At 42.1% G+C, this 27,942-nt stretch overlaps 1 protein-coding gene across 3 annotated transcripts in view; it reads right to left on the bottom strand.

The window, feature by feature from the left end:
• LOC126470568 (serine/threonine-protein kinase Pak) overlaps positions 1-27,942 on the bottom strand; it is a 130,519-nt gene that overhangs the window by 23,916 nt on the left and 78,661 nt on the right. For all 3 annotated transcript variants that reach the window (XM_050098513.1, XM_050098512.1, XM_050098514.1), the window contains exons 5-7: positions 16,839-17,089; positions 15,829-16,018; positions 1,007-1,132 (exon numbers count right to left, since the gene is read on the bottom strand). In XM_050098513.1, coding sequence (XP_049954470.1) covers positions 1,007-1,132; positions 15,829-16,018; positions 16,839-17,089 — 567 coding nt within the window. The remainder of the gene's footprint in view (positions 1-1,006; positions 1,133-15,828; positions 16,019-16,838; positions 17,090-27,942) is intronic.

Here is a 27,942-nt window from a genome sequence, read left to right as displayed (position 1 = left end):
CAATCTCTGACAATATCTGTATATTTCCAAGCATACAGGGCTATTTTTAAAGCTTCTGAATCTGCAACAAACAAACCCTTTTCTTTCTACCAAAGACACATTCTTACTAGTTTTGGATTCCAGTTGTTATATTTTAAAACATTGTCCAAAATATTGTTACAATAATAAGATAGTCAGTTTGCCAGTTTTGTAATTCTGTCCGAGACGGCAAAGGAGTTGGGAGAGCAGTTGAACAGAATGGACAGTGTCTTGAAAGGAGGATGAAAGATGAGCATCAACAAGAGTAAAACGAGGATCACGGAATGAAGTTGAATTAAACCAGGTGATGCTGAGGGAGTTAGATTAGGAAATGAGACACTTGAAATAGTGCATCAGTTTTGCTATTTGGGGAGCAAAATAACTGATGATCGTTGAAGGAAAAAGGATATAAAATGTAGACTGGCTATGACAAGGAAAGTGTTTCTGAAGAAGAGAAATTTGTTAGCATCGAGTATAGATTTAAGTGTCAGGAAGTCCTTTCTGAAAGTATTTGTCTGGGGTGTAGCCATGTATGGATGTGAAACATGGACAATAAATAGTTTAGATAAGAAGAGAACAGAAGCTTTCAAAATGTGGTGCTACAGAAGAATGCTGACGATTAGATGGGTAGATCACGTGACTAATGAGGAGGTACTGAATAGAAGTGGGTAGAAGAGGAATTTGTGGCACAACTTGACTAGAAGAATGGATAGGTTGGTAGGGCACATTCTGAAGCATCAAGAGATCACCAATTAGTACTGGAAGGAAGTATGGAGGGTAAAAATCATAGAGGGAGACCAAGAGATGATGAATACACTAAGCAGATTCAGAAGGATGTAGGTTGCAGTAGTTACTTGGAGATATGAAGCTTGCACAGGATAGAGTAGCATGGAGAGCTGCATCCAACCAGTCTCTGGACTGAAAACCACAACAACAAGATAGTCAGCTTACTGCACTTAAAAATTTGAGTGTAATGTCAAACACTCACCTTCCCATGAAGAAAGCTTACAGCCTTAAGAACTTCCCTGCAAACGGCTGCTATCTGACCTTCTTTCATAACAGTCTCTGTTACTACATCAGTAAGAGGACCACCATCAAGTAACTCCATGATCACCTAAAATTATTAATATTGTCACATCAATACTTAAATAATGTGAGCATAAGTACATGCATTATCCCTCCCCAAAACAAACACACACACACACACACACACACACACACACACACACACACACACACACACACACACACGAGAGAGAATAATAATAATAATAATAATAATAATAATAATAATAAGTGAATGCAAAGGAAGTTACATAAAATTCACCTCTGTTTGAAGCATAATTATTATATACATTTATTTTTTTTTTACACTTGTTAGCTCCTAACATACAATCTTTTCTTAGTTCAGTTTACAGAAAGTGTGTGTAACGTAAATATGACTAAAAAAAGCAACCACTAAGCACTGAAAGGTTACCTATGCTATCAAAGCATCCATGTAACTTTGAACCATTTACTAATATTTTATCCCCTTATACTATCAGACAGTCTCACAACTTGCCCACAAATTTTGTACATACAATTTGCCTATGTCATATTAATTTACACAAATGCACCTGATGCTAGAGGTGTAATCCTTTAAAACACATAGTGAGGAGAAAAATAAATGTGACTGGTTACAGTATTTGTAGTTTCAATTTAAGTGGTATACTGAATTAAATAAATGGCTGATACGTGTGAGGCATCCTTCCTGAAGTCTAGCTTTCTCATTTCACAAGATTTCACATTGATCATTCACTTCCATAATAAGTTAAAAGAATAATGATACCCAGCTAAGAGGACATTCAAAGTTCACAAGGATGAGATGAGTATGTTCAACACTCTATGGAAATACTGGACAATTAGCTCAAAGGACATGTAAGTACAGAGTTGTAGTGGTGGCAAATATATGAAAGAAGAAAAACCTACTAAAGAAAAAGAAAGAAAAAACACCTTTAAAATTAAAGTATTCCTTGAAAGCTTTCCTGTTGACCTTCGTAAAACACACACACACACACACACACACACACACACACACACACACCAAAATCAAAATAGGTTGTGGTAATAAGACAGGGCACATGCCAGGAATATGCATGATTATAGACAAGGCCAGTTTAACAACAAAACGGTTTCACTGTTACAGTGGCATACCTTGTACCAAGTGTAGATTAACCATATCATCACACACTTCAATTAATATTATAATATTAAAATTCATTGTAAAATGAAGAAATTTTCCAGCAGGTGAGAACTCACAGGTTTTGGAGAAAACACTACTTTTAAAAAAATCATCAAATAAGTTTCTGATGTTACTTTTTATGTATTTTGATTTAGAACAGATTAAATCATGCATTAGTAGGTGAGAAACACACCAGGAAGCAACGAAAAAGCTGTAGGAACAATACAGAAATTTACCTTATAGATTCCCCACTCTGGTGAGAATAAGCTGCATCCACAAAAAAGCAAGAGAAAGTGAAATTTTATAACAAAATTCCGAATTTCAGTATCAACAAGTACTAAAACTAAAATACCACTTTACATAGATTATTTTCTGTGTAAAATCTATCATCAAATCAGGAAATTAAAATTCCAAAATAAAACTTAATGTGACTATTAAAATATTTTCAACTCACACACATATAGTAACTTTACAATATTTCTTTTTTGTGCTTAATTTTACACTTGAAATATACACAGCAATAACAGAGGTGAATCAGCAATAACATTTTCTGTGACTGTGTAAGCTTTGCACACACATCAGTGTTGAGTCCAAGTCAAAATATGGCATGGAGGAACTTTTTCTCATTCATTTCAATGCTGACAAAAACTTCTACCACTCATATTATATTTACATCCTCAAATCTTTATGTATTATGTTTCTATCTAACATCCCTATCACTCTTAGTCCAAATTATGTCTCATACTTTCATGTTATTTTGTGTGCTGAAAAATGCTTTCAGTTTGTAATCTTCATTTTTTATTTTGTTCTGCCAGCTAGTATTTGTATGCCAGGTTACACAGTCAATGAATGTCTTCTTCCATTTCAGTCTACCCCTCCCCCCTTTTCCCTCAACCTCATCCACCAAATAGTTTTACTTTCACAACAATAATGGGCAAATAATGTGTCTGTAACAAGATAAAATACAACCTTACTGTAAGAAATTTTGCTAATCACATTAAAATGCACAGATTTATCCAAAGAAATAAAACACAGGAGATACTAGAAAAAATTTGTAGACAGGCCCTTTTATTTCAGTTTCAAACAAATTTCCACTAAATGTATACATATCTTCATCCTTCAAACTCATTCATGAACCAATATTTTTCAATTATCTAGTGACAGATGGGGACATTCACCATATTTTGTCTGCAGGAGCTCCTCACTCATAGTCACCATACTTTTAACAATCTTCACTTATGGAAACAGTGCTAACAGACATGCAACACTGCATAAAATAACAGCAGAAATCAATGTGGGGCATTCAGCAAACATACCTGTTAGGACAGTGGAGCGAAATTTCGCATTAATGGGCTATGGCAGCAGATGACTGATGTGAGTGCCTTTGCTAACAGCACAACAATACCTGCAGTGCCTCTCTTGGGCTCGTGACCATATCCGATTGTCCCTAAAGGACTGGGAAACTGTAAGCCTGGTCAGATGAGTCCTGATTTGTGGTGCAAATCTCACAAAGCCATGGACCTAAGTTGCTAACAAGGCACTGTGCAAGCTGGAGGTGCCTCCATAATGGTGTGGGTTGTGCTTACATGGAATGGACTGGTTCCTCTGGTCCAACAGAACTGCTCATTGCCTAGAAATGGTTATGTTCAGCTATTTGAACACCATTTGTAGCCAATCATGAACTTCATATTCTCAAACAATGATGGAATTTTAATGATAATGCGCCATGAAACCAGGCCACAACTGTTCTCACAATTGGTTTTTAGAACATTCTGGACAATTTGAGTGAATGATTTGAACATCCAGATCACCCAACATGGATCCCATCAAACATTTACAGGACATAATCGAGAGGTCAGTTCATGCACAAAATCTTGCACCAGCAACACTTTCGCAATTATGGACGGCTTCAGAGGCAGCATGGCTCAGTATTTCTGCATGGGACTTCCAAAGACTTGCAGAGTCCATGCCACTCGAGTTGCTGCATTAAACTGGGCAAAAGGGAGTTCTACACGATATTAGGAGTTATCCCATGTCTTTTGCCAGCTGAGTGTATGAATTGCAGATTCACACAATGTTGTTAAACAGGGACCAATGGACGAGGTCAACTTTATTGGGAAACCTCAATGACACAGAGTTACTTCCTTGAAATTACCATATAAACTAGATATCTAATAGTGCAATGTTGACCGTCTTGTTTGTCTTTATTCCACTAAATTATGTATTAATCTCTAACTGAAAACAGGTATCTCAAAAGTGCTGCCAAGGGCTAGATTTTCTCTTTTCACTGTATATGACTAGGTCTGAACTATGGGAGCAGATTCTTAGTTGTCCACCTGAAGCTCTACACTGTGAAATGTTTCTTAGTACATTTTGCATTTTATCAAACTGACACATTGCTGTCTATGTAAGACATTAGGACAAGATCATTCCAACTATTTATAAAGCCATTGTACTCATTGTACAACTAAGTTGAAATGGGTGCAGTTATCTCTAACTCATGTGGTTCTGTGCACTAAATTTGTTTTCTAGTAGCAGAATAATTGTCTGTGGAGAGGAAGAACTGAAATTCACATTCCCAGAGTTGCTATTACTATCTGTGATATGATTTACTAATATCTCTTGGAATTATGTAAACAATGATTTTTACCTCAAAGTAAGTTACAGATTAGCCCCAAGTTTGAATTTCTGAATAATATTTCTTCATGATAGTAACTCGTCATCTTTTCATCCCTTAACAATTTCTCATTACCCGATACACTTATTTTTCTGAGCTTAGATATTTCCATTTTCTGTTCACTCCCCATTTCAGTAACATAGCTTGCTTTGCTGCAACTCGAGCTCAGTATGCTTTTCTTTGAGCTATGAACCTGTTAACTCATCCCACATCATTTCTTAATAGTTAACTGTGTACTACATTTATAATTACTTCAACTTTGAACTTAACGAAATGTTATAACAATGGCAGAGGGTCTGCTGATCAGGATGCTAAGTATATACCCCCCCCCCCCCCTCTTGTCTTATCTTACATGTATTTTACAGATCTTATTTCAAGACTTATTAACTGAATTAAAAATCTGCTTCAGTTTTAAATAATTTATCTTTTCTTGCACGGCTAGTTTCAGAGGCTTATAGCACCATCATCAGCTCCTGATACATTATTTACAACTGAAGTCAGTTTTTAATTCAATCAATATAACTTCAAGTGTTCTCCAATTATATTTTGTGTACTTATGTTAAGAATAGTTGATTTGAAAGTTGAAAATCATCTGATTTTGAACTATTTGTGACAAGAATGTTCCCAACAGTATTTGAGCATAAAAGTACAACATACAAAACAGTGCTTATTGGATACCACTCGGTATACGTTTGTGTCCGGTCAGTGTGCCTATGACTTCCTGCACTACTACTACTACTACTACTACTACTTCTACTACTAGCTTGATTTCTTCTTGAAATTTTAGATTACTTGAAAAAATTACACAATAACTTTAAATCCAGCCATTCACCCAACTAAGATACTGACAACACAGTGTGTACCATGACAAGAATTACAATTTTGAGATGCCTGAAAAGAGCCCTGAACAAATTTTGTTGGTTGTCACTGTAGGTCATTGTAACTTCCCTTTTCAGGCATACAAATACTGTGTGTGAAAGCATTAAAATTCCCACAAATATTTATCTGAGAGATGATAAAGGTTAGGAAACTAGACAAGCTTTTGTACTTCATGGTCAGTGGAGATTTTTCTTCTAGGCAGAACAGTAACATTACACTTTAGCACAAGGTCCTGAATGTAATAATATCCTTACCCCTGAGAATTTAAAACAGTTAACTTCAATGATTATTAGCCCATCCTCTGAAACAGAAGTGCTTTAATGAAATTTCTATGCCAGAGACTGTATGCACTATCTTCTGTTGCAGTTAAGGACAGTCTGTTCTCTGTAAGCCATGAGCTGATTTTACCTACAACTCTATATGCTAAACCATTTACATTGCATTTGATGTCTTTCACAATGGGACTTATAGCACCCACAAACAGAAAAAAATTTTGAATCATCTGTCACATTTAATGGATGATCGATAGAATCAAGATTTAGCAGTGATACTGGAACACAGCCCCATCGCGCCCATCATTTTCAGCACCCCGATCATATACAGATCTCTTCTCAGTTTGATGACATGCCCTTAGGAAGGGAAAAAGGTAGAAATTAAAACTTGAATTGGTCTCCAAGATGTACACGTTCAGTACAAATACACTACTGTCCATAACTGAAGCAACAAACAGAAATTTTTCAAGGCTGCATTTATTTTTCCACCAAACAGTATAAACAGAGGATAGTAAAGTAGAAACAATGTAAAGAATACAGAACCTAATCAACTGCAACATGCATAACTGCAGACAAAAATTTTCTTCATTTTTTTTCCAACTTAACGGATTTGCACACATATTCTGACAACTGGTTAATGTGCTCAGTATGGCGTGTGACCACCTCTGACACCAATACAGGCATGACATTGATAGGATGTGCTGTGAACGATGTCATCAATCTCATGTTGAGACAGTAACACCCATTCTTCTTGCAGAGCTGCTCTTAAGTCTTGGGGAGTGGTTGATGGATGCCTGATAAGATGCAACCTGCATCTCTAATGCATCCCACACATGCTCTGATTTGGATTGTTTGGGGGAGGAGACCAGACGGCGAGGTCATTGGTCTCATCGGATTAGGGAAGGACGGGGAAGGAAGTCGGCCGTGCCCTTACAAAGGAACCATTCCGGCATTTGCCTGGAGCGGTTTAGGGAAATCACAGAAAATCTAAATCAGGATGGCCGGACACGGGATTGAACCGTCGTCCTCCCAAATGTGAGTCCAGTGTGCACACATGCTCTACAAGATTAAAATCTGAAGAGCGAGCAGGCCACACCATGCGTGGAACATCTTCCAAAAACATCAGCCACACTTGCTCTATGAGGTCGAGCATTATCGTCCACCAGTACAAAGACTGGGCCCACAGCATCTCGCAACAACCGCGCATGAGATCCCACGATCTCCTGACAGAACTTGACAGCAGTTAAATCTTGCTGATTCACCCATACAATTTCACGAAGAGGTGTTCGAGTGGCCAACATAATCCCTGCCCACATCATTAGGGACCTCCTCGATATCTGTCTCTTTCCACAATGTTTGGGTCCTAAAATCTTGTTCCACATGCCCTCCAGATGTGAATCAGTCGAGAACCACACTCCAGGCCAAATCGGGACTCACCTATGAAAAGAAGATTTGCCCACAGTTCAAGCATCCAGGTGGCATGTTTACAGCTCCACTCTACACGTTCCCTCCTGTGAAGATGCCAGAGGTAAACAGACAACAGATCTCCAACAAAGGCCACTCCGCAGAAGCCTTCTGTACACCATTTGCCTCAATACAACACATCCAGGGGATGCTGTTAGGTCAGATAGCAGTTGCAGTGCAGTATTAAGGCGATACCGTCATGCCCTTACAGCAATATAATAGTCCACTTGTTCTGATGTCACACGGGATCGGCCCTGTCCTTGTCTCTGGAATACAGTTTCGGTCTCTATAAACTGTCGCCTCATCTGAGAAATAACAGAACGATTCACATTCCACTATCAAGCCACGTCTGTTTGTGACCCCCCCTCCTTCCATTCTTCCTATGGCCTTCCACTGCAAAGTGTCTGTGGGCATCTTCTCTATGCCATACTGCACCCTCTGTCACTGTTTACACATCAACTGTGGATGTGGGACTACCCTGCAAAAGTGTCGAGTGATCTGGGTATTCAAATCATTCACTCAAATTGTCCAGAATGTTCTACAAACCAATCATGAGAACAGTTAGGCCTGGTTACATGGCGCTTTATCATTACAATTCCATCATTGGTTGGTTGGTTTGTGGGAGTAAAGGGACCAGACTGCTACGGTCATCGGTCCCTTTTTCCAAGTACTAAAAACACCTACAGAGAATAAAAAACGATTAACAAAATAGAGCACAGACGACACAGAACAAGAGAAACTGAGACAAAGACCAGACAAAACGAACTAAAAGCACACAGAGAGTGACGGTGGTTGGCCGACCATAGAAATAAAAAAGGAAAAGCCAACCACTTAAAACACATTAAAAAATCAGTTTAAAACCGGAGGCCAAAGGCCAGAATCAACACAAAACAATAAGATAAAACAGAAACACTTAGATTAAATGATAAAAACCCCCTGCCCGAATAAAACGTAAAACTAAGTCAGCCGTAGCAGAGTCATCTGTTAAAAGGGCAGGGAGCGTGTCAGGCAGTGCCAACGACTGCCTGAGCACAGCGAAAAGCGGACACTCCAATAAAATATGGACGACAGATAAAACGGAGCAGCAGCGACATAGGGGTGCGTCCTCACGGCGCAATAAGTGGCCGTGCGTAAGCCGAGTGTACCCAATGCGCAGCCGGCAGAGGACCACAGACTCCTGGTGGGAGACCCGAATGGACGACCGCCACAGTCGTCGTCGCCTTGATTGGACGGAGTTTGTTGGGCGTGGGCAGATTGCGCCATTCAGCGTCCCAAACCGAAAGAACTTCGCGGCGTAAGACTGCCCGCAAATCAGTCTCCAGGAGGCCAATCTCCAGAGATGATTTACTAGTGGCCTCTTTCGCCAGGCAGTCAACATTCTCATTGCCACGTATCCCAACATGGCCCGGGGTCCACACGAAGACCAGAGAGCGGCTGCAACGCGCAAGAGTATGCAGGGACTCATGGATAGCCATCACCAGACGAGAACGAGGAAAACACTGGTTGAGAGCTCGTAAACCGCTCAGGGAATCGCTACAGATAACGAAGGACTCACCTGAGCAGGAGCGGATATACTCTAGGGCACGAAAGATGGCGACCAGCTCAGCAGTGTAAACACTGCAGCCATCCGGCACGGAACGTTGTTCAGAATGGTCCCCTAGAGTGAGCGCATACCCGACACGACCAGCAACCATCGAACCGTCAGTGTAGACAATTCCAGAACCCTGATACGTGGCCAGGATGGAATAAAGGCGGCGGCGGAAGGCCTCTGGAGGGACTGAGTCCTTTGAGCCCTGTGCCAAGTCGAACAGAAGGCAAGGGCGAGGAACACACCACGGGGGTGTACGCAGAGGTACCCGGAAAGGAGGTGGAACAGGGAAAAACCCAAGCCCGGAGAGAAGCTCCTTGACGCGTACGGCGATCGAACAACCCGACCGGGGCCGACGGTCTGGCAGATGGACGACTGACTGCGGGAACAGGACACGCTAATTTGGATGCCCGGGCAAGCTAAAAACATGGGCAGCATAAGCAGCCAGAAATTGTTGGCGTTGTAACCACAGTGGAGGGACACCTGCCTCCACTAGTATGCTGTCCACAGGGCTGGTGCGGAAAGCACCAGTGGCAAGGCGTATCCTGCTGTGGAGAATGGGGTCCAGCACCCGCAACGCAGATGGGAATGCTGAGCCATAAGCCAGGCTCCCAAAATCCAGACGGGACTGGATTAACGCCTGGTAGAGCCGCAACAGGGTAGATTGGTCGGCGCCCCAGCGGGTGTGGCTCAAGCATCTCAGAGCGTTAAGATGCCGCCAACACGCCTGTTTAAGCTGCCGGATATGAGGCAGCCAAGTCAACCGGGCATCGAAAACCACCCCTAAAAACCTGTGTGATTCCACCACTGAAAGAAGTTCGCCAGCAAGATAAAACCGCAGCTCCGGGTGGACAGTACGTCGCTGGCAGAAATGCATAACGCAGGTCTTGGCTGCCGAAAACTGGAACCCATGAGCTACAGCCCAAGACTGCGCCTTGCGGATAGCGCCCTGTAGCTGACGTTCAACAGCTACAATGCCAGTAGAGCTGTGGTAAAGGCAGAAGTCGTCAGCATACAGGGAAGCGGAGACAGAATTTCCCACGGCCGCAGCGAGCCCGTTAATGGCTATTAAAAACAGGCAGACACTTAAAACAGAACCCTGAGGCACACCGGTCTCCTGGATGTGGGAGGAACTATATGAGGCCGCGACTTGCACGCGGAAGGTACGATACGACAGAAAATTTCTGATAAAGATCGGCAGAGGGCCCCGAAGACCCCATCCATGAAGCGTGGAAAGGATGTGATGACGCCATGTCGTATCGTACGCCTTCCGCATGTCGAAAAAGACAGCGACCAGGTGCTGACGGTGGGCAAAGGCTGTACGGATGGCCGCCTCCAGGCTCACCAGATTGTCGGCGGCAGAGCAGCCTTTACGGAACCCACCCTGAGACGGAGCCAGAAGGCCCCGAGACTCCAGTAACCAATTCAAGCGCCATTTCACCATCCGTTCGAGAAGCTTGCTAAGAACGTTGGTGAGGCTAATGGGGCGGTAGCTGTCCACCTCCAAAGGGCTCTTGCCCGGTTTCAAAACGGGGATGACAATGCTCTCCCGCCATTGCGACAGAAACTCACCCTCGACCCAGAGACGGTTGTACAGGTCGAGGAGGCGTCGCTTGCAGTCCACTGAAAGGTGTTTCAGCATCTGACAGTGGATGCTATCTGGCCCGGGAGCGGTATCAGGGCAAGCGGCAAGGGCACTGTGAAATTCCCACTCACTGAATGGAGCATTGTAGGATTCAGAAGTGTGTGTGCGAAAAGAAAGGCTCCGACGTGCCATCCGCTCTTTAATGGAGCGGAAGGTCTGGGGGTAATTCGCAGAAGCGGAACTCATAGCAAAATGCTCTGCTAAGCGGTTTGCAATGACGCCGGAGTCGGTACAAACTTCTCCATTCAGTGAGAGCGCAGGGACGCCGACAGGGGTCCGATAGCCATAGAGGCGTCGGATCTTGGCCCAGACCTGCGATGGAGAGACATGGAGGCCAATGGTGGACACATACCGCTCCCAGCACTCCTGCTTGCTTTGACGGATAAGGCGGCGGGCCCACGCTCGCAGCCGTTTGAAGGTGATGAGGTGTTCAATGCAGGGATGTCGCTTGTGATGCTGTAGCGCCCGCCGGCGATCTTTAATCGCTGCAGCGATCTCAGGTGACCACCAAGGCACAGTCCGCCGACGAGGGGACCCAGAGGAACGGGGAATGGCAGATTCGGCAGCAGCAACGATGCCGGTGGTGACCGATTGAACCACCGCATCAGTGTCATCAGTAGTGAGAGGCTCAAAAGCGGCAGTGGAGGAGAACAAGTCCCAGTCAGCCTTATTCATAGCCCATCTGCTAGGGCGCCCAGAAGAGTGACGCTGTGTTAGTGACAGAAAGATCGGAAAGTGGTCACTACCACACAGGTCGTCATGCATACTCCATTGGACAGACGGTAAGAGGCTAGGGCTACAGATTGAAAGGTCAATGGCGGAGTATGTGCCATGCACCACACTGAAGTGTGTGAAGGCACCATCATTGAAAACCGAGAGATTGAGATGCGACAATAAATGCTCAATGGTGGTGCCTCGACCTGTTTCCACTGACCCACCCCACAGAGGGTTATGGGCGTTGAAGAATAGCAAGAAAGGTGGCGGCAATTGGGCTATCAGCGCAGCCAGGACATGCGGCGAGACATCACCATCCGGTGGAAGGTAAAGACTGCAGACAGTAACAGCCTGTGGCGTCCACACCCGAACAGCGACAGCCTCTAAAGGTGTGTGGAGAGGGACAGACTCGCTGTGCAGAGAGTGAAGGACATAGAGGCAGATGCCACCAGACACCCTTTCATATGCTGCCCGGTTCTTATAATAACCCCGATAGCCACGGAGGGCGGGGGTTCGCATTGCTGGAAACCAAGTTTCCTGAAGAGCAATGCAGAAGAAAGGGTGAAGGCTGATAAGTTGGCGGAGCTCAGCTAGATGGTGGAAGGAACCACTGCAGTTCCACTGGAGGATGGTATTGTCCATGGCGGAGAAAGGCGTGACGGGACTGGTAAGGCAGATTACGCCACTGGGTCACCTGCTGCCTCTGATGGAGCACCCGTTCAAGTGCTATCCATTGCGTCTGAGGGACCGGCGAGATCGAGGTCCTCAGCGGACGCAAGGATCTCCACCTCATCGTCAGACGCAGAGCTTTTAGGGAGCGGTGAAGTAGGTGCCACCGCAGGGGTCTTGGTCTTACGGGTCTTCAAAGTCGGTTTCTCTCGCTGTTCCTTTGGTCGCCGGTGTTGAGAGGGCTTATTGGAGTCAGTCTCCGGGACTGAAGAGGATCGCGAAGCCCGTCGACCAGCGACCTGTGGCGTCGGCAGCCACTGGTTGGTGTCTGCTGTGCCGCGGGTAGGAACCTGGGAAGGGAGTGACCCAAGGGATCCCTTCCGAGCGAGAGAAGCCGAAGAAGACTTACGCTTCTCCGGCTTAGAAGTGGGGACTGGTGTCCCCAGTGGTGTAGTGGGTGCTGCTCCCGAGGTAGATGGTGTGGGAGCAACAGCGAGAGAAGGGGCCCCCATCGTCAAGGGGGCAGGTGAGGTCCTTTGACTCTGAGAGCTGACGGTATGACTTGCAGCTGAAGGAGGTGGAGCAGGAGTGACAGTGGAGGCATACGATGACATCATGCGCACGGGATGTAGCCGTTCAAATTTCCGCTTAGCATCAGTGTAGGTCAGTCGGTCCAGGGTCTTATATTCCATGATCTTGCGTTCTTTCTGGAAGATTCTGCAGTCTGGCGAGCAAGGTGAATGGTGCTCCCCGCAGTTGACACAGATGGGAGGCGGGGCACATGGAGTATCGGGATGAGATGGGCGTCCACAATCTCGACATGTGAGGCTAGAAGTACAGCGAGAGGACATATGACCGAACTTCCAGCACTTAAAGCACCGCATCGGGGGAGGGATGTAAGGTTTGACATCACATCGGTAGACCATCACCTTGACCTTCTCTGGTAATGTATCACCTTCGAAGGCCAAGATGAAGGCACCGGTAGCTACCTGATTGTCCCTCGGACCCCGATGAACGCGCCGGACGAAATGTACACCACGGCGCTCTAAATTGGCGCGCAGCTCGTCATCAGACTGCAAAAGTAGGTCCCGATGGAAAATAATACCCTGGACCATATTTAAACTCTTATGTGGGGTGATGGTAACGTGAACATCCCCCAACTAGTCACAAGCAAGTAACCTGCGTGACTGGGCAGAGGATGCCGTTTTTATCAAAACTGACCCAGAGCGCATTTTGGACAAGCCCTCCACCTCTCCAAACTTGTCCTCTAAATGCTCTACAAAGAACTGAGGCTTCACAGATAGAAATGAGTCACCATCAGCTCTGGTACAGACGAGATACCTGGGCGAATACACGTCACTGTCATTCATTGCCTTTCGTTTCTCCCATGGTGTGGCCAGGGAGGGGAACGATTTGGGGTCATACACATTAGCCTTAAAATGAGCTTTGGAATGCTTAGAGACTGGACTGCTGACGGCTGGCCGCCAGCGAGAGATGATGTACCACGCTTCATTGCGGGTCATCCGCCCTGATGCCACCTACTCCGACCAAGGGCCCTCCCCACGGGCGCCGCCCAGCCACAGCAAAGGCCACCTGGCAGGATGGCCATTTCCGGGAGTCCCGATGCCCCAGGGAGATGGGCAGCTACTCCTTGGCATATGTGGGGAGTTAATGGCGCAGGCATCAGTAGAGCGATCCCTGTGTTGTCAGGGGGCTACAACCAAGAGGGTACATGGCGGCCCCACCACAACGGACTAGCTACCGTGCTGGATGTTAGGTGACATGTGGTCCATGGTCGCCGTCAGTGCAGAAAGTGGCCCTGCACATTGCTTGGCAGAAAGGGCACGCAGGAGCGTATCCATGCCCAAGAGATGTAGAGTGGGCAGGACTGCAATGCAACGACGAATAAGCTGGCGAAAGTTCTCAACGCAAGATGGACACAATGCACCAAGCAAGGCGCCCTTCCCCAATCGGCTCGCTCTTTGGAAAAATTTTGAGATATGGAGGTCAAACCCGACAGGGGACCATCACATAAGGCTGAAACGTTTGAGACTCCCTTTAGTCGCCTCTTACGACAGGCAGGAATACCGCGGGCCTATTCTAACCCCCGAACCTCTCCATCATTGTTGGGAACATGAAGTCCATAAATGGCTGCAAATGGTGTTCAAATAGCTGAACATAACCATTTACAGGCGATGATACCCTACTTGATACGTCCCCTCATGTCATTGCTGGCGTGGCTGTCCATGGATCAGAATGCCATCTTCCATGCAGAACATGATTGTAACAACATCTGTTGACTGTTTCTATGCTTATATCAGGAATTAGACACAGGGCAGGGAAATAGTAGTTTACTGCTTTCATTTTGGACACCAGTGTAGAAACTGACTGTCCTCATAACACCGGTCTCTGAAGTGTTAACACACAGTGCAAATGTTAGTGCACAGTAATTTCAGGAAAGAAAAGGACGATCAGATTTAATATCCCAACAATGATAGTGGTCATTAGAGACTGAACACAATATCGGATTAAGAAAGGATAGGAAAGAAAATCGGAAATGTCCTTTTCGAAGGACATCCCAATCAATACTTGCCTAAATAAAATTAGGAAAACCAGTGAGAACGTAAATATAGATGGTTGGGCCACAATGTCAACTGCCATCCTCTAATACAAGTCTAGTGTATCACCCCATCTTGCCCAGCTTTGTTGAAATATAAAGTATGATATGAAGGGAATATGGGGGAAAAAAACAAACAACACACACACACACACACACACACACACACACACACACACACACACACACACACTAATAAATCTTTACAGTGACATTACTGTGAGTTTTTTCCCCCAAGGTGAAAAGAGGGGAGGAAGAAAGGAAACATGAGGCATATTGTTGGTGGCCCAGCAATTGGTTATTCAAACAGCCTAGAGTTATCGCAAGTGGCATAGCAGTACCTTCATGACCCAGACTTCATCAGCGGGCATCCCTGGTGCATGCAAGAATTAAGAGCAAAACTATTTTTTTTATATTATTAGTTATCAGAAGATATTTATGTGTAAATCAAAAAACACTGTATAACAGGGACCAACTGAATGATGTGGTGCAGCTGATAAAGCACTGACCTCGTATTTGGGTATTCAGGATGATGGAGTTAGTTTTGTTCGGCCTCCCTGATTTGAGTTTTTGGTGATTTTCCTAGAAAGCATCAGACAAATGCAGGGATGGTTCCTTTCATTGAGACAATGGCCAACCATCTGCCCTATCCTTATAGAGCATAGTTAAGTATACTGTGTGTATCTATACTCTGAGCTACAGTGTATTACCATGACAACTCCTGCATCATCGTGAGATGATCCTTAGATGAAATAAATAAATAAATTATTAGAAGTTTCACAGTATGATCCACCTACAGAACAATAAAAAACTGTAAGTTTGGCTACTAACTATGCAGTAGGAGAAACAGAACTTACACTGGACAACAGTTAGATTTTTATTGACCTTATAATAACTGCACCAAAATTAATCCCAGAAACCCGCACATCAGCCATATTTTTCCCCATCATTCAGAATTATGGATGTGTTACATCTTTTTTCTATCAGTATTAAAACAATAAGTGCTATTCTATTTTAATAATGATAACAGGATTTCCAATATATGTTATAAATGCAATACTCACCCACAAATGATCATTCCTAACAAGATATGCATCTAGAAAATTAACGAGATTTTCATGATTAAACTCTTTCATAACTTTGATTTCATTCAGAATAAGTTCTTTTCTGGGTTGTTTTGATAAATCAATGTCTTTGACTGCAATTTTCTTCTTTGTTTCTGTATCGTAGGCAATGAAAACAGTACCAGAAGCACTGTGAACAGAAAAATTGTGTTACATAATGCTACTGTTTCAGAGAAACATGAAAAAACTACATAACCACTATAAAATGACATAACTGCACGCTAGATTTAACCAATGGACTCTTAAGGCTGTAATGTAACATAGGAAGTGAACAAATTTCTCACTCACGATAAGAAAGAAAAGTAGATTGCCCCATTGAAAAATAAGATGGAAAGGTAGGACTACAGCCAGAACTATCACTAGATTCCCTCACAAAAATACTGAAAAAACAAAAGATGACAAGAGATGGAGGGATAAAAGCACATAACAACACAATATCTTATCTGGTGCTAATACAGTGTTGGTGTGGGTGGGGATAATAGAAGCACATCGCTTGACACCATCTCATAAATTCTTAGATATCTATCGTTGTACATCCTTTTTGGCATTTTGCTGTGACATTTGAGCACAGCTTTTCTCTGAATTTCTTCCCATATTCCACACCCACATATTACAAAATGACAATTTCCATACATTTCAATTCATATTGTCAAGACACAATTACAGTTCTGAAACTAGTCAAAAAAACATGACAATATGAAATTGAAAATTTAGAACATCATTTTTTTCCATAAACTGCTGTATACACTGTTGTTCAATAATGGAAAGAAATTTTCTAATATAAAATTTCTGCCATACTTATTGTGAACATTAACCCAGAAGAATCTGAACATCAATATTTGTTAGATGTATGTCAACATTTACTTCAAAACATACTGAAACTGATAAAATGCAAGTAGATAAATACAAAGTAAAAAGTATGGCATATAGATAAACATTTAGTTTCTTACCCTGCTCCTAGTTCCTTGCTTCGATCAAATCTTCTACATGGATCACCAGGGTGACATAGTCTTCTCAATTCTTCATATATTTGGTCATCTGTCAACTTCTCTGTGCTTCTTTCTTTTTTCCTCAGCAATGGACTGCCACATATTTCCTCTTCCTCATGCTTTTTCAGGCCTGTAGTATCTCCATCAACTACTGCCAAATTTAGAGCTTCATCTAATGCTTGTTGTACATGGTTAACCAGTGCTTCCTGGTTCTGTAAATTAAAGAAATTAACTATAATCTTCCTCTCTAATTCTGGGTTTGGTCAAAGAAAAGTTACATGATGCATAAAGCGAAGTTTATAATATTCCATCCTAGTGTAACCTATCTTATTTTTTTGCAAATCCATCCTCATCCCCCCCCCCCCCCTCTCTCTCTCTCTCTCTCTCTCTCTCTTGCCCCCCACCCCCAACCCCCACCCCATTTCAAGCACACAACTGTAGAGCACCACAGCAACATTCTCATCTCCAGGCCAACAAATCTGCTATTGCCAAACACTGTATTTCTGTTGGTAATTCAATGAACTATCATGAAAGAAAACTTGTGGCCCATACACCGAATGGGTCTCCATCATAAAGGAATCCGAGGAAATACAACTGCTTGAGCAGCTGATCATTTGGAATGGTGATTTCCAGTAAAGACACCACCTGGAACCCTCTCAAGCTTTCACTGTGAAAGGTACTTGTAGCAACACACAGACTTACAGCAGAAGCACATACGTTCAAGTAAAATCTGCAACAACTTCAAGTTTACACCATATATGCAATGGAGGGGCCTTTAATAAAGGAGCCTTGGTATTTTCACCAGTATATACCTGAAGATGGCCAGAAAAAACTGTGCAGAGATATCTACGCAGCAAGTTACCAATGACCAATAGTTCTCCAGAAATTTCATGTAATAATCTCTGCTGGTCCCAAGCCCGGGGCCTCATCTCCCAAGTGATGAGGATGGAGGAGGGGGGAGGGGGGAGGAGTGGCAACTCGTTAATAAAACCTGGGTCCATCTTGCTCCGGATGGTAGCACCCTGAAACAGCCCCTGCTTAGGGTTACTGAGTGAAACCTGGTCAACAGTCTCGATGGTGGAAGAGGAATCTGATTCCCAATGGCGGAGAGAGTGGAAGAGCCTAGTGGAGTTAACCATGAATTAAAAATCAAATCAAAATCCAAAAGCGACTGTTCTCAAATTGGGCAGCCTTTGGTCACCGTCTGTCTCCATGTAAGGGGCAGCTGTGAATAATCCTCTGGGGTTAACAACCTCTGTCCTAAAAAAAGGTGGCTATAGAAGTCACCCTCAGAACTCAAAGAAATTATCAATCATGGAAAAGTGTGATGTGAAACTAATTGCCCCAGGTGGTCAACCCACCGCACGATGTGTTTGCAAGCAGACATTCAGATTCTTGGGAGGCTGCAACGTCCTGCAAAGATGAATCTGAGCGTCTTGGAACCTCAAACAAAATAAAATACAGGAAAGCAAACTACTTAGCAACTTTTAATGCAAATTCACTTTTGAAAGTGGTGAAACTTAAGACTCTAAGAGACACATTAAATGAAAATAGAATCATTATTACAGCTGTGTAAGAGACCAGGTTCTTGGATGAGGACAGCTTTGAATAGGGAGGATTCAAGATACTTAAGGGGAAGACGGGGGACGAGAATTATGAAAAATGTTCCTCACCTTGGGACAGGTTTCATAATTGACAAGAAAGTATTAGGCTCCATTATCACCTTTGAGCCTACCTCCGAAAGGCTATCCATGCTCATGTTTAAGTCAACCAACAAAGTATATATCATTGTAAATGATCACCCCCCCCCCCCCCCATAAACATTGACAACAAAAAGAATAAGGAGAAGGTGGAACTATTCTGGGACAAACTAGATGACACGATCCAAAAGATCCCCAAAAAACGTAACGTCATCATCCTTGGGGATTTTAATGCCAAAGTGGGGAGGGAGAAAAGGTTCGGGCATATAGTGGAGAGATACGCGGCACATAACAGGATGAACCAAAATGGTATCAGGCTCATCGAATTATGCCAGGTGCACAGTTTGGTCCTGAAGACAACTAGCCTTAAGAAACTGCCGAGAAAGCAGAAGACATGAATTTCACCTAACTCTCTCCTGGGAGAATTTCAGTTACATCATGTTGTGACAGCGCGGAAATTTCATAAAGAAATCCAAAACGTTAGAGTTCTCACAGGGGCCAACCTTGACTCTGACCACTACCTATCTAATGTGAAACTGAAGATCATTCCCCAGAGTAACTTTCATAGAAAAAACCTTGCACAAAGGACATATGATCCAGGGAAAATAAAGGAGAAGAAACATGAATGGGGGCAAGTTAACCAGTGACCTAGAAGACCAGGACTGAAAGCAGATGGAGAAGAGCAGAGAAGGCAGAGAAGCTTGGTCCCGTTACCAGGATGAAGAAGCACAGGTGGTGGAATGATGAGTGTGATAGACTACTTCATCTGAGGAAGAAGGCTTGGCACATCTGGCAAACCCAAAAAGGACAAGAGTGCCCGGCAGCACTTTGTGGAAACTAGAAAGATGGTGTCCAAGGAGATCAAGAAAGTTAAGACGACGCAAGAAGACCAACTGCTCAGGAAGATAAATGACGACTTTGCTCAGAACAACATGAGAAGCTATTATCGGATCTTCAGATAGAAGCTAAACAGATATGACCCCCCAACACTCCAACTTCAGGACAAAAAAGGGAACATGGTGTATAGTAATAGGGGCAACTGTAAGATACTAGTACAATACTTCAAGGCATTTCTAAACTGTGAGGAACCACAGCCAAATATGGCGTTCGATGGTGGACCGAAGACATCCCCAACTCAGACTCTAAGCCCCCATCTGTAAATGAGATCCAAGCAATACTAAATTATATGAAAATTTCAAGGCATCAGGGGAAAATCAGATAACAGCTGAATTATGGAAGTAGGCTAGCAAAAATGCAATTGTCTTACTCCAGAAACTTTTTGAGGAGATATGGAAGAAAGGCATCATTCCAGAGGAATAGAAAATGGCCCTGATACACCCTCTTCACAAAAACGGTCCTAAATCTTATCCCAACAACCATAGAGGGATTTCCCTGTTGGATGTGGCCTACAACACATTGTCCAGAGCTTTACTAGAAAGAGCAGAATCTCAGTTGGACTGCCAAATTTGGGAGTATCAAGCAGGATTTAGAAAAGGAAACTCCTGCCCTGAACAGATCTTAAGCGTCAGAAACATTTTAGCATACAGGAGCAGAGGGCGAAACTGTATATAGTGACTATTGTACACTTCCAAAAAGCTTGCGATTCCATAGACATAAGGCCGTTGTTCATTATTTTGGAGGAGTTTAGTTTCGACGGTAAAACTCTAATCATCATCAAGGAGACTCTCAAGAATACGTCCTCAAAAGTCAGATTCATGGGTGAACTATCTGAACCCTTTGCGATCAGAACATGGGTCTGACAAGAGGATGGTCTCCCTCTCCTGCTGCTTAACTGTGCACTCAAAAAAGTTGAGGGGGAATGGAATGCATGAACGAGAGGGGGAATAAGACTTGGAACAAAAAGCAAAGGAATCATGATTACGTGTTTGGCATTTGCTGACGACATGGCGCTACTCGCGGAAACATGGGAGGAAGCTCAAGAAGAAATTGCCGAGTTACAAGAGCAAGCAGGGAAGATAGGATTTAAGATTTCTTATGAAAATACGAAGATTAAGACGAATATACTACATGCTTCTAACAGAATTAATGTAGGAGCTCAAAAAATAGAGGTGGTTAGGAGTTTCAAGTACCTAGGGGAATGGATTTAATGGAACAACCTTGAAGGGAAAGCAATGGAAGCAAGAAGGGTCAAAATGGAACTACCTCTCCAGAAACCCAAAAAATACATACAATACGAAAGCCCTGTTGGAACACCAAAATAAGGCATTATAACACAGTAATTAAGCCAGAAGCACTCTATGCAGCAGGGACACTAGTCATGGCGAGGAAAGGGCAAATGGAGAAATTGGGAATCAATGAGAGGAAAATTTTGAGATAGATCATGGGTCCCAAATTCCAAAATTCCTATAGAAATGAAGCCCTCTACGCAAAGTCTGAGAGACTTTCGGAAACCAAGAGGAAAAGGAGGATTGATTTCTATGGACACAAACTCTGAATGAATCCCGACAGACTAATTAGACAAATCTTTGACTTCTTTTACAAAAAAAAGACTTAACCCAATTGCTTTAAGGAAGTGGAAAAGGATTTGAGGGAACTCCAGAATACCAAAGTCATGTTAACACATTGACTGCCACGTGAGTTAAATATAACTCACAGGAAGTGTTCTCTGTGGGCCACGTGAAGTAAATACAACTCACGGATATTTTTCCATTTAAAGCTCCGTGATGCTGTTGTAACTCACAGGAATGTGCTGTGACTGTGTTATAGTAGGTTATGGCCCCAGTAAAAAAATCATGTTCGTGGCCTACGGTTTTCAAGAGCTCAAGAGTAGTTATCAACATTTGAATTCGTGAGTTATACATAACTCACAAGGCTCAGCCGTATTGGACTTTTCTTCCTTTTATTATTTATTTATTATTTAGTTTGACATATTACTTACACAGTAGATTGCAAATCACATACAGTTTTATTGACATTCTTGAACTCTAATTGCAACAACAATGAAACTGAAAAATCTGGGTCATTCCACTTTGTTTTTCTAACACCTGTATGCACTGTGCTTGATGAAAAACACTCTACACAAAAATATGAGTCACAATTCTTACATTTCCAGGCAGTTTGTTTGCATTTCTTGACAGCTTTCTCTCGTCCAAATTCATTCTTCATTTTTTCGGAGCACACTGTACACCTACGTCTGGCTGCTCCTATGTTCACAAGTCCACAATCTGCAGGTAACGTGGTGGCTTTGGTAAGATGTCTCTCTGAATTCTGTGATTGAGATCTTTTTGTTGATGTATTGGTAAATCACATGAGCATTTACCAGTGCTCACCCTGTCAACAATTCAACTGCAAGCTTCCTGTACCATTTCACACCCTGCCTTAGACAATGTGAGTACAACTTCATTTGGTCAGAAAGATCTACAAAAGACTGACGGATTATAATCAATTATCATTGCTGGTTTTTTCTTTGTGCCCTTCCTGGTTTGAACTTCTGCTTCTTCTTCTCCATGAACAGTACTCAGCATCAGAACATCCCTCTTATCTTTCCATTTCAGTACTATTACACCTGTGGTACTTTGCTTTTTGTTCCCCCATCTTCAGTTTTGCCTGTACAACATCTTGAGGATTCAGTTTTCTGTTTGATCTTAGAGTACTAATGAAATGTGTTGATTGTTCAAGAAGCTGGTGTGCTACATGAACACTTGTGCAAAAATTGTCTGTATATAAGATTCTGCCCTAATTTAGTAATCCAATAACAACAGAAGTGGCAAGAGGAACACTAGGATTCGCATTCTTCCCACAAGAAACTTTCATATTCCAGGTGTAGCCACCCTTTAGACAAAGTTTGAACAATTTAATTCCAAATTTATGGCGCTTATTCTTTATATACTGAATGAAACTTGGTCTTCCTCGAAATGGCACAAGTGTTTCGTCACTGCAAATGTCTTTCTCCGGCACAACTGCACTTTGAAATCTCTGCAGTAATTTATCAATAAGGGGTTGAATTTTGAATAAGCGGTTTCCTGGTGGGCACTGGTTGTCATCGGAAAAATGCCACATACGTAAAAGCAGTTCAAAATTATTGCATAACATAACATTTTTTACATTGTTGTGATAGAGCATATTTCTTGACCATTAATTTGGAATCCTCGGTTTTACATTTAGTGACATCCATAGCATAAATCCTAAAAATTGTTCAATTTCAGTTTTTCTGACATCAGTCCACTTTATCAGTAGTCCACATTTTCAGTCGGGAATGGCTTTTTAAGACTTGTTTTGCGTACAAATTAGTTTGTTGAGTCCCATATTCTACAATTTCATCAGTTACAAAATATTTGAAGAAATCGTATGGTGTCTTGCCTTTGAGAGTTAGTGCAACAGAAGCATTTACACCAGAACTGGAATGAATAAATGTAAAGTTTTTCATATTGTTACCCACAACTGACCCCCAGGCAATCTCATTAGAATTTGTTTTAAGTGTGTCATCTTCATCTTCAGAACTTTCTGATATTAAACTTACTTCAACTGAACCTGAATCAACTGCAGTAGTTACGGCACTAACACGGTTTGAGGTGCTTTGTTGCCTGGTTTTTACAGCTGTGAAGTCTGGTTCCTTGACTGAATGTAGACATAAAACTCTTCTTCCTACCTTCGCTGATGTGATTCCATCATCAGAACTTCCGGTTTCGCTTCCGGTCTCCTCCGGTAAAAATTCGTCTGAGCTATCACCAAATAAAGACACAGAATCTTCATCACTTATGTCCATAACTTCATCTAAAAGCTGCTGTACATACCTTTGTTCACCTTCATAACTTCTACGAGACTTTTCTTCTGCCATGATATCACTTTGTTACAGAGCAAACAACAATGAATAAAGAATGTAGCAACAATGCAGGAAAGCAATACTGGAACTGTACACAAATAATGCTGTGGAATGAAAAACTGACGGGAGTACAAACCTAAAATTATTAGCGACATAGCAAATGACACACCTGGTACCTTTACTCTGGGGCCATTTGAATCATATGTAACTTGGAGCAAACCAAAGCAGGATATTGAAAAAAAAGTAAATGGCCCCAAGGAGTCGGTAACCCAACTATACCATGGCAGTCAATGTGTTAAAGAATAGTACAGCCAAGACCGTGACCAAAGACAAAACTAAGAGGTTCCAAGTTAAGATCAACACCAGGAAACTGATTCAGATATAAGAGGAGGAAAGAAAGAAGAGATCAGATAGAATGAAGAACTATTGGGAGAAAAAGAGAGCACAAGCATCTTTAAGTGATTGATCTGACATACCTCAAAGAAGGGCAATTTGGGGGGGGGGGGGGGGGGGGGGACATCTATGCCTGCATGACAGAAGATTTTCAAAAGACATATTTTAGAAATGATCATTATTTCAACAAGATTGCAGATTGATAACTCCTCAGTGATATTGTTCAAAAATTCTTGTCTTAACTTTATTGTCTGAACATTTTTCTCCAAAAAATATGGGTACACAGCTCTGAAGATCATTATTATTGAATAAGATGGCCAGGCTTTGTTCAATCAACAGTTGAAAGGAGAATTAATGTTAATGCTCAGAATCTATCACCATTTATTTGAGAAAAGAAACATCTGAGGCAGTAATGGCAGCTGTGAAGAGCCAAGAGTGATGTGAATATGAAATTCAATAAGTTATGTATAATTCATTCGTGACAAAAATTCTACACATAAATGTATTTGAAAATAAAATTAAAATAAAATACTCATTCAATGCTGATACCTTTACACATATTTTGGTCATTCAACTTATGGAAGTGAGAAGGAGAAAGCTCTCTACAAAACTCATTAATTTCTTTACACATTGTTACGGTGTTCAGTCTGAAGACTGGTTTGAAGCAGATGTCCATGCTAGTTTATCATGTACAAGCCTCTTCATCTTTGCATATCTACTGCAACCAGCAACCAGTTGAGTCTAATTACTGTTTTCAAGCACTGGTCTCCCTCTACAATTTTTACCCTCCATACTTCCCTCCATTAACGAATTGACAATCCCTCGACACATCAAGATATGTCCTATCAACTGATCCATTCTTTTAGTTAAGTTGTGCAATAACTTTCTTTTTTCTCAATTTGGTTCTGTCTCTTTTCATTAGATATCTGATGTACCCATCATCTTAAGTGTTTATCATTGTCCTTTCACTTACTCTTGACAAATACTTTCACAAAACACAAGAACACCAAAAAAAGCAATTTAAGGCAAATGAATGTTGATAAATTTTAAGACATCTTGGTTTACTTTTACAGTTAATAGATTAATGGAACTATTTTCTGAAGCATTTTTGGGGCAAAAAATGATGTGTAGAAAAACAGGTCTGATATATCAATTTCTAAGCAAAAACTTGTTCTGGAATCAATGTTAATGAACTCCAAATTAATTCAGTGCAGAAGGGTCAAGGAATAATTGGAGTAAGTTGATGTGTCTCAAAATCTCAATGTTGGTTTTGATAACAGCAGCCTACAGAGAACTACCCTAATGTTGTTGTATGAACTGTCATCTCTCTTGTCATAGCCCCACCTTCAAGAGTATCTTTCTGTGCTCCAGGGCCATCCATCATGTAAGGTGGGGGGAAATGCTACTTACTGCTTGAAAGTGTTTATACTCTGTGATGACTTTGAATTATGACCACAAGAACAGGATGTAATCAGTGTTATTGTGTTTTCCATATTTCTCTCTCTTGAACCATGATTGTGTTCCCCATCTGCAGTCAGAGCAAAGTGTGTGGATTTCAGTATTCTTTCAAAACTTCACAGATATCTGCTTGTCGATTATAATACCTAAAATGGCCAACGCACTGAATCATGAAGCAGAACCATCACTTGAAAATATTGTATGGATTCAAGTAGGTAACAATCAAATCCCAAAAATTATCAACAATGGGAATGAAAAGGTTGTGGTACAATAAGACAATGTCTAACCAGGTATGACTTGAGTGACAAGTTTCTTAAGACTGATCCTTCTGTCATGCAAAAATAAACATTCTGTCAAATGGTAGTTATTAAACTGAAAATTGCAACTGATTTGATAGAGGCAACAAGCTGACAGGGAGCTACAAAATTAATTTGTGAGCACAGTGAAGACAACACAGAATAGTGACAACAGTACCAGTGTACACTGTATTATATACTGGGCTAAGTTTAAGGTTGGTAGCGAACAAAAAAAGTAAATATTGGTCAAATGTCTTACACAGTCTTGTTACTTTTGTTGATTCAGCTACTCCTATCAGCCACCATGCCAGGTGTCTTATTGGGGTGTGTCATTAGTATTTGCTTCACATTGTACCTACATCTACATCGATACTCTGCAAATCACATTTAAGTGCCTGGCAGAGCGTTCATCGAACCACCTTCACAATTCTCTGTTATTCCAATCTCGTATAGCGCGCGGAAGAACGAACACCTATAGCTTCCCGTACGAGCTCTGATTTACCTTATTTTATCGTGGTGATCGTTTCTCCCTATGGAGGTCGGTGTCAACAAAATATTTTCGCATTTGGAGGAGAAAGTTGGTGATTGGAATTTAGTGAGAAGATTCCGTCGCAACAAAAAACGCCTTTCTTTTAATGATGTCCAGCCCAAATCCTGTATCATCCCTGTGACACTCTCTCCCATATTTTGTGATAATACAGAACATGCTGCCTTCCTTTGAACTTCTTCGATGTACTCTATCAGCGCTATCTGGTAAGGATCCCACACCGCGCAGCAGTATTTTAAAACAGGACAGACAAGCATAGTGTAGGCAGTCTCCTTAGTAGATCTGTTACATTTTCTAAGTGCCCTGCCAATAAAACGCAGTCTTTGGTTAGCCTTCCCCACAACATTTTCTGTGTGTTCCTTCCAATTTAAGTTGTTCATAATTTTAATTCATAGGCATTTAGTTGAATTTACGACCTTTAGATTTGACTGACTGATTGTGTAACCAAAGTTTAATGAATTCCTTTTACCACTCATGTGGATGACCTCACACTTTTCGTTATTTAGGGCCAACTGCCAATTTTCGCACCATTCAGATATCTTTTCTAAATCGTTTTGCAATTTGTTTTGATCTTCTGATGACTTTATTAGTCGAGAAACGCGAGCGTCATCTGCAAGCAACCTAAGACGGCTGCTCATATTGTCTCCCAAATCGTTTATATAGATAAGGAACAGCAAATGGCCTATAACACTACCTTGGGGATCGCAAGAAATCACTTCTGTTTTACTTTATGACTTTCTGTCAATTACTACGAACTGTGACCTCTCTAATAGGAAATCACAAATCCAGTCACATAACTGACATGATATTCCATAACTCGCAATTTCACTACGAGCCGCTTGTGTGGTACAGTGTCAAAAGCCTTCCAGAAATCCAGAAATATGGAATCGATCTGAAATCCCTTGTCAATAGCACTCAACACTTCATGCGAATAAAGAGCTAGTTGTGTTTCACAAGAATGATGTTTTCTAAACCCATGTTGACTCTGTGTCAATAGACCATTTTCTTCGACGTAATTCATAATGTTCGAACATAATATATGTTCCAAAATCCTGCCGCATACTGACGTTAATGATATTGGACTGTAATTAAGTGGATTACTCCTATTACCTTTCTTGAATATTGGTGTGACCCGTGCAACTTTCAAGTCTTTGGGTACAGATCTTTCGTCGATCGAACGGTTGTATATGATTGTTAAGTATGGAGCTAACTGCTTTGATCCATATCAGGTGAGAAAAGTGTGAACTGGGTTTCACATAATCTATGCCCGATGAATCCATGCATGTTAACATGTAAGAGGCCAGTACGTTCCAGATACTTCGTTACGCTTGAACTAAGAGTAATTGTAATCAAACAAGATTAAACTTGAAGATGATCTACATGAAAAATGTTCGAAAACTGTATCCGGAGATAAAAATAATTGAAATGCAAAATATGATATAGTAGATCTTTCGACTGAAGGTGTGTGAAATAGCTAGTACTATAGTCACATGAGGAAGAGTACAATATACATGTACCTACATCTACATACATACTCCGCAATCCTCCATACGGTGCGTAGCGGAGGGTACCTCGTACCACAACTAGCATCATCTCTCCCTGTTCCACTCCCAAACAGAACGAGGGAAAAATGACTGCCTATATGCCTCTGTACGAGCCCTAATCTCTCTTATCTTATCTTTGTGGTCTTTCCGCAAAATGTAAGTTGGCGGCAGTAAAATTGTACTGCAGTCAGCCCCAAATGTTGGTTCTCTAAATTTCCTCAGTAGCGATTCACGAAAAGAACGCCTCCTTTTCTCTATAGACTCCAACCCGAGTTCCTGAAGCATTTCCGTAATAATCGCGTGATGATCAAACCTACCAGTAACAAATCTAGCAGCCCGCCCCT

This window comes from Schistocerca serialis, chromosome 3 (assembly GCF_023864345.2).
Source record: "Schistocerca serialis cubense isolate TAMUIC-IGC-003099 chromosome 3, iqSchSeri2.2, whole genome shotgun sequence".
Lineage (NCBI taxonomy): Eukaryota > Metazoa > Arthropoda > Insecta > Orthoptera > Acrididae > Schistocerca > Schistocerca serialis.
The sequence above is the reverse complement of the archived record's forward strand: the minus strand, read 5'-3'. Positions and strand labels throughout refer to the sequence as shown.